Below are 15,773 nucleotides of genomic sequence, written 5' to 3'. Positions count from 1 at the left end.
CGGGATATCATTGACCTTCGCCTCAAGTTTTCATCTCATTATCTAATTGACCACACAAATGTTGATATTATGACTAAACACTAGAGTTTTCAACTACAATAAAACCAGTATTTTTGTCATACATGCATTAGAAAGTGATATATAACTATATATTCATGACATATTCCTTGTTGGGGCAGCAGGACTTGATTTTATGGAGTACATGTGAAACACATGAAATTTAGGACTTCTAGGTGACACAAAGGACTTCAAAAGGTTGTCCATTTGTCGGGTTGATAGGGTAGGTATTGCCTGATTGAAGGACCACAGATCCATTGAATACAATGTATGACCTTAGATTTCCATTAAGTTTTCCCGATGACACGGGTTTGGGTGATCCACCAGAAGCTTCCATCTCTTTAACATGTTACTTCTCTAGGTAAAGGACAAAAATACAAAAATGAATTGGTCTCTTTGCACAAAAAAGTTTGGGAATGATGGGGAATCTAACACAAGGTGTTAGTACTCCAACTAGAGTGGGCAGGGAGATAACAAGAACTTGTAACCTCAGTCCATCACGACCACCCTCCGTAGCATGGGCATTCAGGACATGATTAGTTTGGTCTCTTGACCTGATTTGAGTTTTACATTATAAAATTTTAGGTGAGTGAACCGTTAAAAATTCTCTTCTAAAAAATGCAAATCATTTCAACTTGCTGTGAATCTCTAAGCCGTTGAATTGATTGTGCCATCTCCAATGGCTACTTATTTCAGTAAATTGCTCTGCGTTTACATGAAATCTATCTAAAGCGGGATTGTGGCCCTAGACTTTAAACTACTAGATGCTAGTATACTCTTAGTCTTATCTAAATGGAAGACCTCCTATGGATCCTCTTACACCAGCAGATGTATACTGGTAAATGAGCGCTGATCGACGACGTAGCATGTAGATTGGCTCTCGTTTAGTTCCATTTACATGGAGTAATCATCGTACTGTATGGCGACAAATGAGATCGTTCATCACCATACAATTTGCATAATTGTCGGCAGCACCTCCCCCGTTTACATGGGAAATGTGCTGCCGACAACGATGATTTTTATTGCCACATACAAGATGCGATCAGCTGATCGCTGGGCCCTTTTACTCGGGCCAATGATCGGGAACGATCATACCGTTCCCCCGATCATGGGTCCCTGTAAAAGGTCCTTATATACAGTAGTGTTCAAAAAAATAGCAGTCCAACATCATTAACCTGATAAATCAATGTTTTTGGTAGAACTGATATCTCTACATAGCAAATATTTTACTTATAAGTGTAGTAGAGTAGTAGAAAACAAACAGTTCCAACAATTAGGACTTGCATGCCGCTCATTCTGAGGAATTGAATCATTCATTGAAAGGGGCTTGTTCAAAATAATAGCAGTGAGGAGGCAAATTGGTGAAGTCCTTCATTCTGTGGAATAAGAGGGGTCAATTTTGGCCCTTATTGAAGGCAGGAGGGTGACAAATGTTGCACATGTTGGTTATAGCGCGTTTCTTTCTGAAATACTGGGGGAAATGTGTCGTTCAGACATTTTTCTGATAAAAAACGGACATTGATTAAAAAGTTGATTGGGGAGGTTAAAACATATAGAGAAGTGCATCAAATTATAGACTGCTCAGTTAGAATGATCTCAAATGCCTTGAAGTGGCAACTAAAACCTGAAAGACGCAGAGGGAAGCAGGGACCTACTGTTCGAATGGATCGAAGAACAGCCAAAATGGCAAAGGCTCAGCCAATGATCACCCAGAAAGATCAAAGAAGATCTGAAGTTACCAGTGAGTACTGCTACAACAGAAGACGAAGTGAAGCCAAATTACCAGCGAGTACTGCTACAATCAGAAGACTATTAAGTGAAGCCAAGTTACCAGCAAGAACTCCCCGTAAAGTCCTGTTATTGAAAAAAAGACATGCCCTGAATAGGTTCAAATTTGTCAAGAAACACATTGACTGGCACAAAGTGAAATAGCGCAACGTTTTGTGGACTGATGAAAGCAAAATTGTTCTTTTAGGGTCTAGTGGCCGCAGACCGTATGTCAGACGACCGCCGAGCACTGAATTCAAGCCACAGTACACTGAAGACCGTAAAGCATGGTGCTGCGAAAATCATGATATGGGGAGGTTTCTCATAGCCAGGTGCTGGGCCTATTTACCACATACAAGGGATTATGGATCAGTTTGAATATATCAAAATACTTGAGGAGATCATGTTGCCCTATGCCGAAGAAGAAATGCCGTTGAAATGGGTGTTTCAACACGACAATGACCCAAAACACACCAGTAAGCGAACGACATCTCTGTTACAGACAAACAGGATTGAGGTAATGGAGTGGCAGCCAATCCCCCGATCTCAATCCCATAGAGAACTTGTGGGTTGACATAAAAAATGCGGTTTATGAGGCAAAACCCAAAAATGCAGAAGAACTGTGGAACGTCGTCCAATCTTCCTGGACTGGATACCTGTTCAGAGGGGCCAGAAGTTGGTCAACTCCATGCAACGCAGATATCAAGCAGTTCTCAGAAACAATAATTCTGCCACCAAATATTAGTGCAGTAAAGTGAAATCTGAAACATTTTTTCCGTTTATACATAACATTTTTGAGTTTTTAAAGAAAAATGCTGACACTGCTATTTTTTTTGAACAGCCGAATATTCCTTTTTCTTTACTTTCTGTAAAGGATTAACACAACCTGGATAAATTGTTTTTGTTTTGATTTGGAATTGAATGTGTAATATTTCCAGTACATTTGCATTCAGGCAAATAAAAGTTATTATAATGATTTTGCGCTTTATTTGCTTTTTTAAACTGCTATTTTTTTGAACACTACTGTACCTACAATCTCTAACTAGATTACCAAAACAGACAAAATACTGTATATAGACAGGAATAATTGTCCCATTGTGTAAATGTACCCAAACATGGAGCCCTTGGATCACTTGTATAGGTTCCTCCCCTACATAGTCATTTTATACAGACATGTAGCCATATGTGGTGCAGAGATAGCAGACACACCTAGGTCCTGATACCTGAGGGGGCCCAAAGGCCCCTCTCCACATAAGAAGCCGTCAGTATTATGAATAGCACATTGAAGGTGGGTGCCCTGTTATAGATTTTACATTGGAGTCCAGGAGCTTCAAGTTATGCCTCTGATTTTATTTACAACCCCACCACCATTATAGATAGTCCCCCCCTAAAGACTTACTGGCTTACAGACCTTTGATTTTCTCCTTATCAGCATATGCTGGTTTACATAAAACCCCCTACTCCATAGGGGAACCTCCCAGCGGATACAGACATGATTTCCTAGTAGTATTGGACTATATTTTTTGGAAAATTAATACATTTTTTATTTTAAATAAGGGGCTGGTCCCTATTATTACAGAATTGTCCCACTGAACTCCAGAATAAACCCTATGCCTCCACATCATGGGACCCTGATTTTGGGATGTGGGAAATTGCTCCTAACATCATCCAGCGGTATCTAAGCTGTACCATTTTCTCTATACTAAGCGGATGTCACCATTTCTACTTAGGGATATGAGATGATGAATTATTTCAGGTTCCTGTAATTATGTAACAACAGGAGTAACATTGAAACCATGATAGATTCCCTTGGAATAATATATTTGGGAAGAGTTTGGTTTTCAGTTATCTAATCACTGTCTGTCTCCTTGCCGGTCATTCTGGATGGAAGAAAAATGTTATCGAAACAAGACATTAAGATTATTAATGCATGCACAGAGTTGTCCATCATGCGTGGTCACAGATCATTAGAAAGGCATGCACTACCACAGTCCCTTGAGAGCTCTCTCTCTAGCTGGTGATCATCATCGGCCTACAGACGCATTTTATAGGAAGCCGTACCTGTGTTTGGATTCGGTTCAGTCCACGGAACCAGAGGATCTGACCTCTTCTAAGCTCTCGTTCTGCATGGTCAATTTCATCTTCGTCCTCAGCCATCTCCTCATCTGTTATTTCGTCTTTGCCAGGCCCATGCCCTGCTTCCTTCAAACACTTCAAATGGCTGGTGGGAACGGTGGAAATGACCTAGAAGAGGGAAGGCCATCCAGGTGTCATTCTTTTATGTAAGCAGGTCATGAACACCTCTGTCGTTTGTGACCCAAAGTAAAATTTTTATAGTGGCTGTGAGCTGTTTTTGCTCTCCTTTACACTTGGAGAAATGGATAAAATTGGGTGTCTGACACAAACCGAAATGTTATATAAAAATACTCTTAGAGTGCACACATTCAAGGGTTATTAACAGTTAGTCAAGGTCTAGATAAAAAAAAGGCCATCTGTACAGGGTTTATTTGGTCCTGGTGACCTTTGTTCTAGCAAAAGGATGGGGCATCACCTTTATAGGGCCTGAGAGTCCCAGTCGGAGACCATACCTCCTGAAGATCACTTTGGAGCAGCTCGTTTGCTGCCAGGGTCTGGAACTTATTGGGTCAAAAAGAACTGATATCATGTGTGTTTAATGATGACACCGCCACTGTATAGCTGTAGGATGGGTCCTCAGAATAATTTACTGTGGTGGGACCAAGGTACTCCAATCTAACATAGCTTTTATATCTCAGAGGAAAAATGGTCTTTCACTTTATTAAGTCATATATCTCTTATTTCTGATATTATCCAAAAAATTCTACCCAGAAAACCAAGAACGTTTTTAATACATGTGGCCCTAATAGATTATGAGGCTGCGAGATCTATAAGAAATATGGTGCCACTGATCCCTAGTGAATTCATAGACTAAAATATCATAATGGATCAACCCAGAAAAATTAGCATGATGAAGTTTATGAAGGTTTTTTTTTCCGATTTAGCCGGTATCCATCATTCATGGGATACCCTGGTCCAACTGTTGCCTTCAGGGAAAATATGGTTTAGGCAACCCGTTCAATCCCATTGTTTCCCTGAGAGATCAGTGGTGCCAGAGGTGTTTGACAGCTGCTCCTCTCAACTGCTCTGTTAAAACAATATGCAATCTAGAATACATGTCACTGGGAAAGTTGGGCTTTCGACAGCTATCTAAGGCCTATGGCTACAGTATGAATCAAGTGCATAAAAAAGCAATAGGAGAGAATGGCAATCAAAAATGTCTCTCTCACCTGCCCCCAAACAAGTTCTCCCACTCCCACAAAGAGACACCAGAGCCACTGCTGAGTGTTTAATGGTGAACAGCTGAAGGGCTTCCCTCCGAACTGGACGATCAAAATCTAAAACAAGACAGGAACATTAAAAAGTGTTGTTAAACTTTGCTTATAATAGAAGGGAAATAGAATAATTATTTTGTCTCTCATTTTGGTTATGAACTGGTTTGATGTGGCATATCGCCCAATATTTCAATAATAACCAAGGGCTGTTTAAGCCCTGCTCCTCATTTCCAAAGCTGCCCAGAAATGCTCCTTTTATGCAAATCTGCTCAACCATGCCCTATGCTGTAACGTTGAAGTATAGTGAAGAGGAAAATTGGATTTTCAGGATATATGTGGTCCAAAAACATCTACACATCTGTTCTTGAACTCTTATCTAGCAAAGCAGATAACTCGGCTGATGTGACCAATATTAAACATTTGTAATAACATCAGGGGCATAGCGGGGGGGGGGTGGGGGGGAGCTCGTGCCCAGGTGCTGGATGTTAGGTGGCGGGGGTGCCAAAAAGCCACTTCGACTTTGTCAGGATATTTAAATACAGGGTTGGGGCATCATCTCAACCTTTGACCTGACAGAAAGCCTAGCTATGACTGATAATCTTCAACCGTAACCAAAGGGGTTTCTGCAAATTATATCACTGCCCTTTTTTTGAAGGAATTTGTGGTGGTCCCAGCGGACAGAAGCCCACCAATTTTTCTATAACTTGTAAGATAAGTAAAGTTCAAATTTTACTATAGATTCATCAACAATTCTGAAATTTGCTCTGAATTCCTCCTTTACTCACCTGGACTGCAAACGTGCCCAGCACAATGCTACAGAAAATTGGATTTGCAAAAATACCGTCAAAAACATTCCTCTCTCCATGGATTTTACGGGCGTTAATTTCATTAAACAACTGCATCAAGACAAAGGTGTTAAAAATGATGGTGTAATGTTCAGAAGGTGGCGAGTGCAGAGGGGCATTTCTGCCGCTGTCGATGTCAAAGAAGATTTCACCTGGAGAAGAAACAAAAAATGACCGTCAACTCCCAAACTTTTTTGTCATACCCCAGTTATTGGATGAAGCTCTAGAAATACCTACCAGCGAATAATAACGTAAAGATGATTATGAGCTGGTAGACTGCATGGCCCAGAATATTTTTCATCATAGTGCGAGATATAAGGGGCTTGTTTCTTCCGTAAGGTTTGCGTAGAAGCAATGATTCTGTAGGGGGTTCTGTTGCTAGAGCCAGTGAAGCGAAGGTGTCCATAATAAGGTTGACCCAGAGCATCTGTACTGCTTTTAATGGTGAGTCCTACATTTGTATATAGATAAGTATAATATTGAATAACATGACAGCATTCAAAACATTCAAAAATTTATTTTAAAGGGATTGTCCAGTCGCTGAAAATTTTTGGCCCATCCTCAGGATAGGCCATCAATAGCTGAAGGGTTGGGGTGCAGCGATTATACGAGCTTTCTACTTGCCCACTGTGAATCTCCGACACGTATTTAGTGGCAATTCACAGGTATTGCAGCCTTCTTCTTCAATTTATTTCAATAGGAGAAAAGGCTGCAATACCTGTGATTCACCACTAAAGGCGTGTTGGAGATTCACAGTGGGCAAGTAGATATGAAGGTGAAGAAGCGCTCATACGAGCGTTACACCCCCTTCAAAACATCTGATCGGCAGGGGTCTCGGGAGTCGGACCCCGACCTATCAGCTATTTTTTGGCCTATCCTGAGATTCAGCCATCAATTTTTAGTGATAACTAAACTGGATAACCCCTTTATGTCCTACAGGACCGAGTCTTTTTTTTAGCCTTCAGGACCAGCTCCATTTATGAAATCTGACGTGTCACTTTATGTGGTTATAACTCTGGAATGCTTTTACTTATCCAAGTGATTGAGATTTTTTTTTCCGTGGCACATTGTACTCTCTTAGTGGTAAATTTTGTTCCACATGTTTACTATTTATTTATTAAAACAAAAACTAAAATGTAAAGTAAATTTAGAAAAATGTGCATTTTCCTACATTTGAAATCCTCTGCTTCTAAAATTGATAGATACCACACAAATTGGTAAATAAATAAGGCTTACCCTATGTCTTCTTTATGTAGGCATATTTTTTTTAATTTAATAAAAAATTTTTAGGACGTTACAAAGCTTATAAGTTTACTAGCAGTTTTTGAAATATTCAACAAAATTTGCAAAACATTTTTTTAGGTACCACTTAAAGGGGTTGTCCACTACAGGACAACTGATGACCTATCCACCGGATAGGTCATCAGTATATTATCGGTGCGGGTCCAACACCCGGACCCTGCACCGTTCAGCTGCTTCGGTGGCCTGCAGGCACCGGATGTTATTGCCCATTATGCAATGTACGAGCCGGAAGCAGTTGGCTCGGAACATTGCATAGCGGCCGTGCTGCCGAACTGCAGCTCTGCTCCTATTCACTTGAATAGGAGCAGAGCTTCAGTACTGCAGCTCGGCCGCTATTCCATGGCTGAAGCCAACTGCTTCCGGCATGTACGTCTGGTGACCGGAGGCAGCCGGAGTGGCTTAACGGTGTCAGACACCAACAGATCATGTAGTGATGACGTATTCAGTGGACCTATCCAGTACTGTGGAAACCCCTGAGAAGTGAATCCATTTTTGAAACTACACCCCTTAAGGAATTAATCTAGGGGTGTAGTGAGCATTTTGACTGTTTTGCAGAAATGATTACACTATGGATGTTGTAGAGTGAAAATTTTCCATAGATATGCCATTTCAGTGCCACGTATGTTGTACCCAGTTTGTGCCACTTTGAAAAGACAGCTCTAAGATTATTTTTAAGTGTTTTCTGATTTTTAAAATCGTGGCCCTAATCTTTTTCCTGGACATACGACAGGGCTCAGGAGTGAAAGTGTACCATGTCCATGTGAGGCCTACACAGTATTACCCACAAGTGCAAAGGCTCTGAGGTTAAATAAAATAAGAAATCTCAAAGAGGTTTGGGGTTTTACTGATATTTCAGTTTATAATCTGGGGGCATATGTAGGCTGGGCAGAGTACATCAGGGCATAATAAGGTGGTACAATGGGGTAAATAAATAATAAAACTAATATTCCATGGATGTTGTGGCACACTTTGAAGCAATCCTTTATGCTCAGGTCAGCTTTTTGCAGCAGGTATCGCGCTTATAAATGGTGTCCTCTCTTATCCCCCTTTTGAAACACACTCTGTACCTTTTTTGGGTCCTTCCCTTGTTTTCAGTGTGGGGAACTTTGCTGGAATAGTGTGGCCCTGGTACAATACAGACTGCTTCCTCTCAGCGGAAATGATGATGTTTTGGGGAAGATGTACTCTGGTCCTCCCCTTCCTGGCTCCCAAATATTAGGAACTTGATAACCATCTGTAAGATGTGCACGGCAAGATTTTTGTACTACGGGACATGGCTACTGTATATGGTAAATCCCGGGTATTGTACAAAATATATACGCGCTCCAGTATTGCCTAATCTTGGACTTCTTCATTAGCCCCATATGCAGCACAAGCCCTAAAACATCCTCATCGTGGCTGCATCTACCAGATCCACCTGTGGGGTCTAGCAAATGATGTAGGTTTTTTGTTAAAAAATTACAACCTATAAATTAGTCATGGCCATCATTTTGCATCATTGCATATCGACACCCTACGATTGCTCGCGGGGGCCGATGGGGTACAGATGCCACAGACGCTATTAACCAACGCATTTAGGGGGTTAAACGTCCGTGATCGGCGCATCGATACATTGCAGCACAGTCCAATTCACCCTGGTGGCCTGTGTTTGGTATTGCAGCTCAGACCAATTCACTGGCTTCCTGATCTTATTTCTCATTGTACACAAATGACCCTTGGATCTTGGCTGCCATCTTCACCCTGGCAGTTAGGACCTTCAAATACTGACTGCATTGTGACCCATAAAGGATTATGCACACCGCCTATGAGTAGTACAGAGCCGTAACACAACACTTATAGAATTCTATATAGGCCATACTGTACCCCTATAAGCCTCTGATTTCACACAGAGGTGTATTGAGGTTATTTTTTTGTCTTAGTCAAACAGAAGAAAGAGTGGTGGCCTACTCCATCAGACGCAGTATTACAGAGGAGAATATTTCTTTAATGCAGTGCCATACAGAGATAACATGGAAAGCTTATGACTCCATAGTGTGCGGCTCTGCTGTGTGCACGGTGCCTAAAGCTGGCTTCTCAAGAGGGATTTGATCGGATGTGAAATTTTAGATCTTAAATACCAGACCAGCCGGAAAATGGGGGATTCGGAGTCCTCATTCCCACAGTATGGCTTCCTATAAGGACAGTATGGCGGCGAAGGGTTTATTACGCTTCACTGAAATAAATAGTTTCCTTATTTAGCTCACCTTGTAATACTACATCACTGAATATCTGGGGAACTTTCTAAATAAAGTATATTAGAACTTAAACTTTTAATTGATCTGCTTTAAAAACCTAGTAATTAACCCTGACAATAACGCTGATAGATCAGAAAGGAGTGGCGTTGGTCTGAATCTGTCAAACTTCGGGTGTCAGACAGTTTTGTGGATAGAATAAAGATATAGCCGGACAACCTGATTCGGACACACTATGCAATCTGTCGAGGCGACTATCTCTCTACTTAATCATTATGTTGACCCGACACGTTTCATCTGCCCAAATCTTCAGGGGTCAGTGGGGCAGAGTAACCACCAATGTGCCAGAGACATAACAAGGCAATGTGGCATATTTGGCATTGATAACAGTCAAACACCAGTGCTTGGAACATCATGGTTCTTATAGGGGTAACTCCTCCCTCTCTTACTCCTGCCCCCACTATTGTCCAATGAGCAGTCAGCACATCTCTGTGACATCACTAAGCATCATTATGTAGGATCAGCTGTGTGTGCGTGGGGAGCTCCGCCTCTGTGTTTCCATGGGAACGTATCAACAGCGTTTTAGCACCTATGTACTCTCTTGTCACATATATCTCCATCACTGGCTGTATTGTCTTCATCACCGGCTCCTCACTGTTGAGTATTCGTACGCTCAGACATCTACTTCCCTAGTGAGACTGAACTCCACTCTTCCTTCTCACAGGGGGAAATTTCCTTGTCCGTTTACACGGGGTTTACATAGGAAGGAGCATGCGGATTGTGTCTTGTAAAAGACCTGACAACGGGCATCCATAAATTTCATCCTATACTACTACCCACATAGATAAGTATATATTTTCTAACTTCAGATCTTCCAGAAGTAAGTGTATTTCAGAACATAGTGTAACAGATGTTGAGGGGAATATATCAACTCCTCTATGCCATATTTGGGCGTAGAAAAGTCGCAAATGCATAAAAAAGTGGAACTTTCGCAAAGATTTGTGACCCTCCATGCATTTACGCTGCTTTTACAAAAAAAGTGGGCGTGGCTTTGCAGACGGGGGTACGGCCTGTCACTGTCCGACACATTTGAAGCAACCAACACCTGAAACTGGCGTAAAATACAGCGGAAATACCAGCTCGTTGCTGGCACAGATTTCCCTTTCTGGCGCAAGTTCCAACTTTTGATGCATTTGTACATTTTTTACGCCAGAAATATGGGGTACAGGAGTTGATATATTCCCTTCAATATCTGTTACACCACTATCTTCTGGAATACACTTAGGCCTCATGCCCATTTCAGTTTTTTTCGTCAGAGTGCTATCCGTTCTTTTAACGGATAGCACCCTGACACATTCATTTCCATGGGTCCATGCACACTTCTGTTGTTTTAATGGAACCGTGCGGACATTCCGTCAAAAATAGGGCAGGTCCTACTCCTGCCCGTTTTTGACGAAACAGTCTCGGCCTTTGCATTGATTTGGTCCGTGAAACAACGAACTGCACACGGAAGCTGTGGTGGCCCGTGGGTGGCGGGGAATGCAGGAACCCAAAATGGTGGATACTGGGCTCTCTGTCTTGTGTCACGGTGGTATTTTGCCTTGCAGGCCTTCCCACCTCCCAGGGACGCACACACACAGTGATGAGGGGGTTGCACAAGATGATGATGATGACTGTTGTTTCCCCCGGGGCACTCCCTTGGTGGCTGACTCCTGTCTGGTGTTATTTGGGGTGCCCTTGGTGTAGAGTGCAAATAGAAGACAGGAGACGGTGGTGGCAGTTAATCTGGAGAGCTTGCAGCACACTTTTACTTTTCAAGATGGAGATAGTACAATACAAATATGTCATCCAAATTCAGCTCAATCAGTGTAGCCCAATGCTAAATGCAGGAGTGCTATTATCTCTCTACTCACAGTCTCTCTTTCTGGACTCTTCTGGCTCCTTGAGCTGTTATTCCAATAAATCTCTTTAGGCCTGTCTTTCTCTGTAATCCGCAAATGGCTGAACTCAGGAGCACCTTCACTGTGCTTCCTGCTGCATCCCCTCCTAGCTCACCACAGCCCTCACTCACTCTAACCACTCCCTAATTAACTCCTCCCAGCTTCTGTTACATTATAGAAAAACACTCCGCATAGGCTGAAACACAATGTCCTAACATTTCTGAACCTGTAGATGGCAGCATAACACAACACATGAAGACAAACCTAGTTTTCATAGTAGTGCTCCTGTGGGACACTACATACACCCCCTCTTTAAATAAAGCCGTCCTCGGCGTCCGACTCTCCAGGCGGCAGGTTAACCTAAAACAAAGGTTAATCACAATTGCAATAATAAACTAAGAGTCCATACAGTCTCTGAGGAATATGAGGATATAATGCTGAACAGGGAAAATGTCCAAGAGTCCTTGTCATATGAACTGGGGAAAATGAAGGGCTTGTTACCCAATTGGGATGCAAACAATACAATGTCTCTGGTGAAGGATAATCCAAAAATGAAGTCTCAGATTCAACAGTTCAATCTTGATATCGAGCTGGCATCTTACCTCGGGTAGCTCTATCAGATCTCCTCAGGGGCTCCTCTATAACAATTTCAGGGTCCCTGGATTCCTCTGGACCAGGCCGGAACTCGGATGACGAGGTCACTTGGTCTTCGCCGGGATCAAGAACAGTTCTTGGAACAAAAATAGACAGCCAAGGTTGGAACAGCCAATCAAGAGGGGACATACTAGTTGTTGGCGGTAGCGGTTCAGCTGCAGGAGATTTCTCAGTTGTCTGTGGTTCTGCTGGTACCTCTTCCTTTAGGCAGAGCTTGAGACGATTACGGTGGACGACTTGGGAATCTCGGCCTTCGCGCACAATCTCATAGACATCAGTCCCAGGGTGCGGGATGGACTTAATTGTGTATGGTTCTTTCTGCCACTTGCTGTCCAACTTACTTGAACGATGGTTGTTTTTCAGCCACACACGGTCTCCAATTTGGAAGGGTTCTGCTTCGGCCTTTTGATCAAAACCTGCTTGTTGCCTTTGACGAGCATCTTCCATCCGTCTTTCCACAATCTCGTTGGCTTCAGCCAGGCGACGCTGGTGATCACTCACCCACTCTGTGTTTGGCAGGGGGTTGATAGTATCTGGAACTTCGACATCCATGGCCAAGTCCGAAGGCAATTTGCCCTGACGGCCAAACAGGAGATAGTAAGGAGTGTACCCTGTGGAGCAGTGCACAGTGTTGTTATACAGGTACACCAATTCTGGCAGGAGAGTCGGCCAATCAGCCCTCTTCTGGGACGGAACAGTTCTTAACATCCCAATAAGAGTCTGGTTCATCTTTTCACATAAGCCATTACCTTGTGGATGATAAGCGGTAGTTCTCAGCTTCTGACAGCCATAGAGGGAACACAACTCGTGGAACAGTTGAGACTCAAATGCGGAACCACGATCAGTCAGGATCTTGTCCGGACAGCCATAGGGGAGTACGAAATTCTTCCAAAAGATGGCAGCGGTGGTCTTGGCAGTCAGGTCTTTCACTGGCATAGCTACCACGAACTTCGTATAGTGGTCAATTATAGTTATAGCATAAGTATACCCAGTGCGGCTTGGTTCAAACTTGACATGGTCAATGGCTACCAGTTCCAGCGGTCTATGACTGATGATGGGGTGAAGTGGGGCTCTCTGGTCATGACGCTCTCCTCGGCTCTGAGCACAGGTGGGACATTCTCGGCACCACTTCTCTATGTCGTCTCTCATGCCAATCCAGTAAAATCGTCGGCGTATGGTATCTTCCGTTTTATGAACCCCAAAGTGTCCCGATCTGTCATGGTAGGCTTCCAAGATGGATTTGGAATCTCGCCGGGGTACCACAATTTGATGTAGACGCTCACCCGTTACTGGATCCAGGGCAGTCCTCTGTAGTAGACCTCTGGACACGAAAAGTCGATTCCTCAGTCTCCATAGACAAATTAATTCCTGATCAGCTTGACCTCTACGTATTCGGTCCGGAGTCCTCTTCTGAAGAAGGGAAGTCTGCAATTCCTGTAGGTTTCTACTCTCCCGTTGGAATCTAGCCCACTGTCTGGAATCTTGGGAGCAGTCAGGAACATTTGGTTGCGGATGTTCGTTTCGCTTCCTCTGAGCGATCACCGAATTCTGGGTTGCAAACTGAGCATAGAATGTAGGCATCTCTACCTCTTCCCATTCATCATTACATCGGACCAGTTCTTCACCCACAGGCAAACGGGATAAGGCATCGGCATTCACGTTGGACGCACCAGTCCGGTACTTGATCACAAACTGATAATTCGCCAGTCTGGATGCCCATCGCTGTTCAAGAGCTCCCAGTTGCGCTGTATCCAAGTGGGCCAGCGGATTATTATCCGTGAAGACGATGAAGGGTGTTGCAGCCAGGTAATCTTTAAATTTTTCGGTCACTGCCCACACAAGGGCCAGGAATTCCAGCTTAAAGGAACTATAATTCTGGTCGTTCCGTTCAGCGCCTCGAAGACCTCTGCTGGCATAAGCGATGACTCTCTCTTTCTGGTCCTGTACCTGCGACAGGACGGCCCCCAATCCCTTCTGGCTGGCATCAGTATACAGCCTAAAGGGTTGGTTGTAGTCAGGATATCCCAGGATAGGTGGTTCGGTTAACAGCTGCTTCAGCTTCTGGAAAGCGGCTTCATGGGCTTCAGCCCACTCAATCGGGATCCTTCTCTTCATAGCTTCCTTGGAGTGACCTCTTAACAATCCCTGGAGGGGTTCTGCAATCTGGGCAAAGTGTGGGATGAACCGTCTATAATACCCTGCAAATCCCAAGAAACTTCTCACCTCCTTGACTGTGGTAGGGGCTGGCCAGCTCTTTACTGCTGCTACTTTGCCTGGATCAGGAACCACTCCTTCTGCACTCACGACATGGCCTAAGTAATGGACTTCCGGCTTCAGGAGATGACACTTGGAGGGTTTCACTTTCAGGCCATATTTGATGAGGGTTTTGAGGACTTCTGCCAGGTGCTGTAGGTGTTCCTCATAAGTCTTTGAGTAGATGATTACGTCGTCCAGGTACAAGAGGACGGTCTCGAAGTTTTGGTGACCCAGGCAGCGTTCCATCAGCCTCTGGAAGGTTCCCGGGGCATTGCATAGCCCAAAGGGCATACAATTAAACTCGAACAACCCCATGGGAGTAGTGAAAGCAGTCTTTTCCCTATCTTCGGGAGCCATAGGTACCTGCCAATACCCGCTGGTCAAATCCAGAGTTGAGAAGTAGGCAGCAGACCCCAAAGCAGTCAGGGATTCTTCAATGCGTGGCAGGGGATACGCATCCTTGTGAGTGATATTATTGATTTTGCGGTAGTCCACGCAGAATCTAATGTTGCCATCCTTCTTTTTCACCAGGACTAGGGGTGCAGCCCATGGACTGTAGCTCTCCCGAATCACATCTGCGTCCTTCATCTCCCGAATCATTTTCTTCACTGGCTGGTACATGGCTGGTGGAAGGGGACGGTACCTTTCTTTGATGGGTGGATGGACGCCTGTAGGGATGGTGTGCTCAATGATAGTAGCCTTCCCAAAATCCATAGGATGTTTACTGAAGGCTTGTTGATTGTCTTTGGCCACCATCAGGGCTCCTTCGATCTCCTCTTCGGTAGTATTAGCATCGCCAACATGGATCTCGGTCCACCAGGGTTTTGTTGTCATCTCAGGGGTAACTTGATTCTGGGTAGCTTGCTGGAACACTGTAGTCTCAGGGCTCCAGACATCTTGGAAGAAGACCTGTGAGAGCTTAGCAACTGGACAGTATTTACTCAGTACCACAGCCGTATCACCAATGTTCAGGAGGCGAATAGGTACCCTCCCATTAGAAACAGTCACTAGACTTCTGGCTGCTAGCACGGTCGGATGATCTTCCAGAAGAAGAGGTTCCACAAGGGCCTGGTAATCTTGACCTTGCAAACCTGGACGAGCTCGACACCACAGAATGGTTTCCGTCTCTGGTTCCAGAGTCACTGGTTGTGAGTCCATGATGCGGGCACGGCAGATCTCACCCTTTTCATTCGTGAACCTCTGTTGGGCATTCAAGAGACGGATAGCATGCTGAATTGCATTTTGATTGGAGACAGGGACTGTAGAAAGTGCTCGGTGTAGGGCATCTAGCATCTCTTCATAGCAATTCCTAAGAACATTCATGCCCAGCACCACTGGTGGAAAGTCATCATCCCAGACGTTCACTACAAT

General features: G+C 43.8%; 1 protein-coding gene across 5 annotated transcripts in view; it reads right to left on the bottom strand.

Annotated features, from left to right (window-relative positions):
• The window catches only part of ATP2B3 (ATPase plasma membrane Ca2+ transporting 3), a 172,039-nt gene that overhangs the window by 11,750 nt on the left and 144,516 nt on the right, over positions 1-15,773 (bottom strand). For all 5 annotated transcript variants that reach the window (XM_075835358.1, XM_075835354.1, XM_075835355.1 and 2 more), the window contains 4 exons: positions 6,257-6,470; positions 5,960-6,171; positions 5,130-5,237; positions 3,886-4,068 (listed from right to left, as the gene is read on the bottom strand). In XM_075835358.1, coding sequence (XP_075691473.1) covers positions 3,886-4,068; positions 5,130-5,237; positions 5,960-6,171; positions 6,257-6,470 — 717 coding nt within the window. The remainder of the gene's footprint in view (positions 1-3,885; positions 4,069-5,129; positions 5,238-5,959; positions 6,172-6,256; positions 6,471-15,773) is intronic.

The sequence above is a fragment of the Rhinoderma darwinii genome, chromosome 8 (genome assembly GCF_050947455.1).
Source record: "Rhinoderma darwinii isolate aRhiDar2 chromosome 8, aRhiDar2.hap1, whole genome shotgun sequence".
Classification (NCBI taxonomy): Eukaryota; Metazoa; Chordata; class Amphibia; order Anura; family Rhinodermatidae; genus Rhinoderma; species Rhinoderma darwinii.
This window is presented reverse-complemented; position numbering and strand designations above follow the sequence as displayed.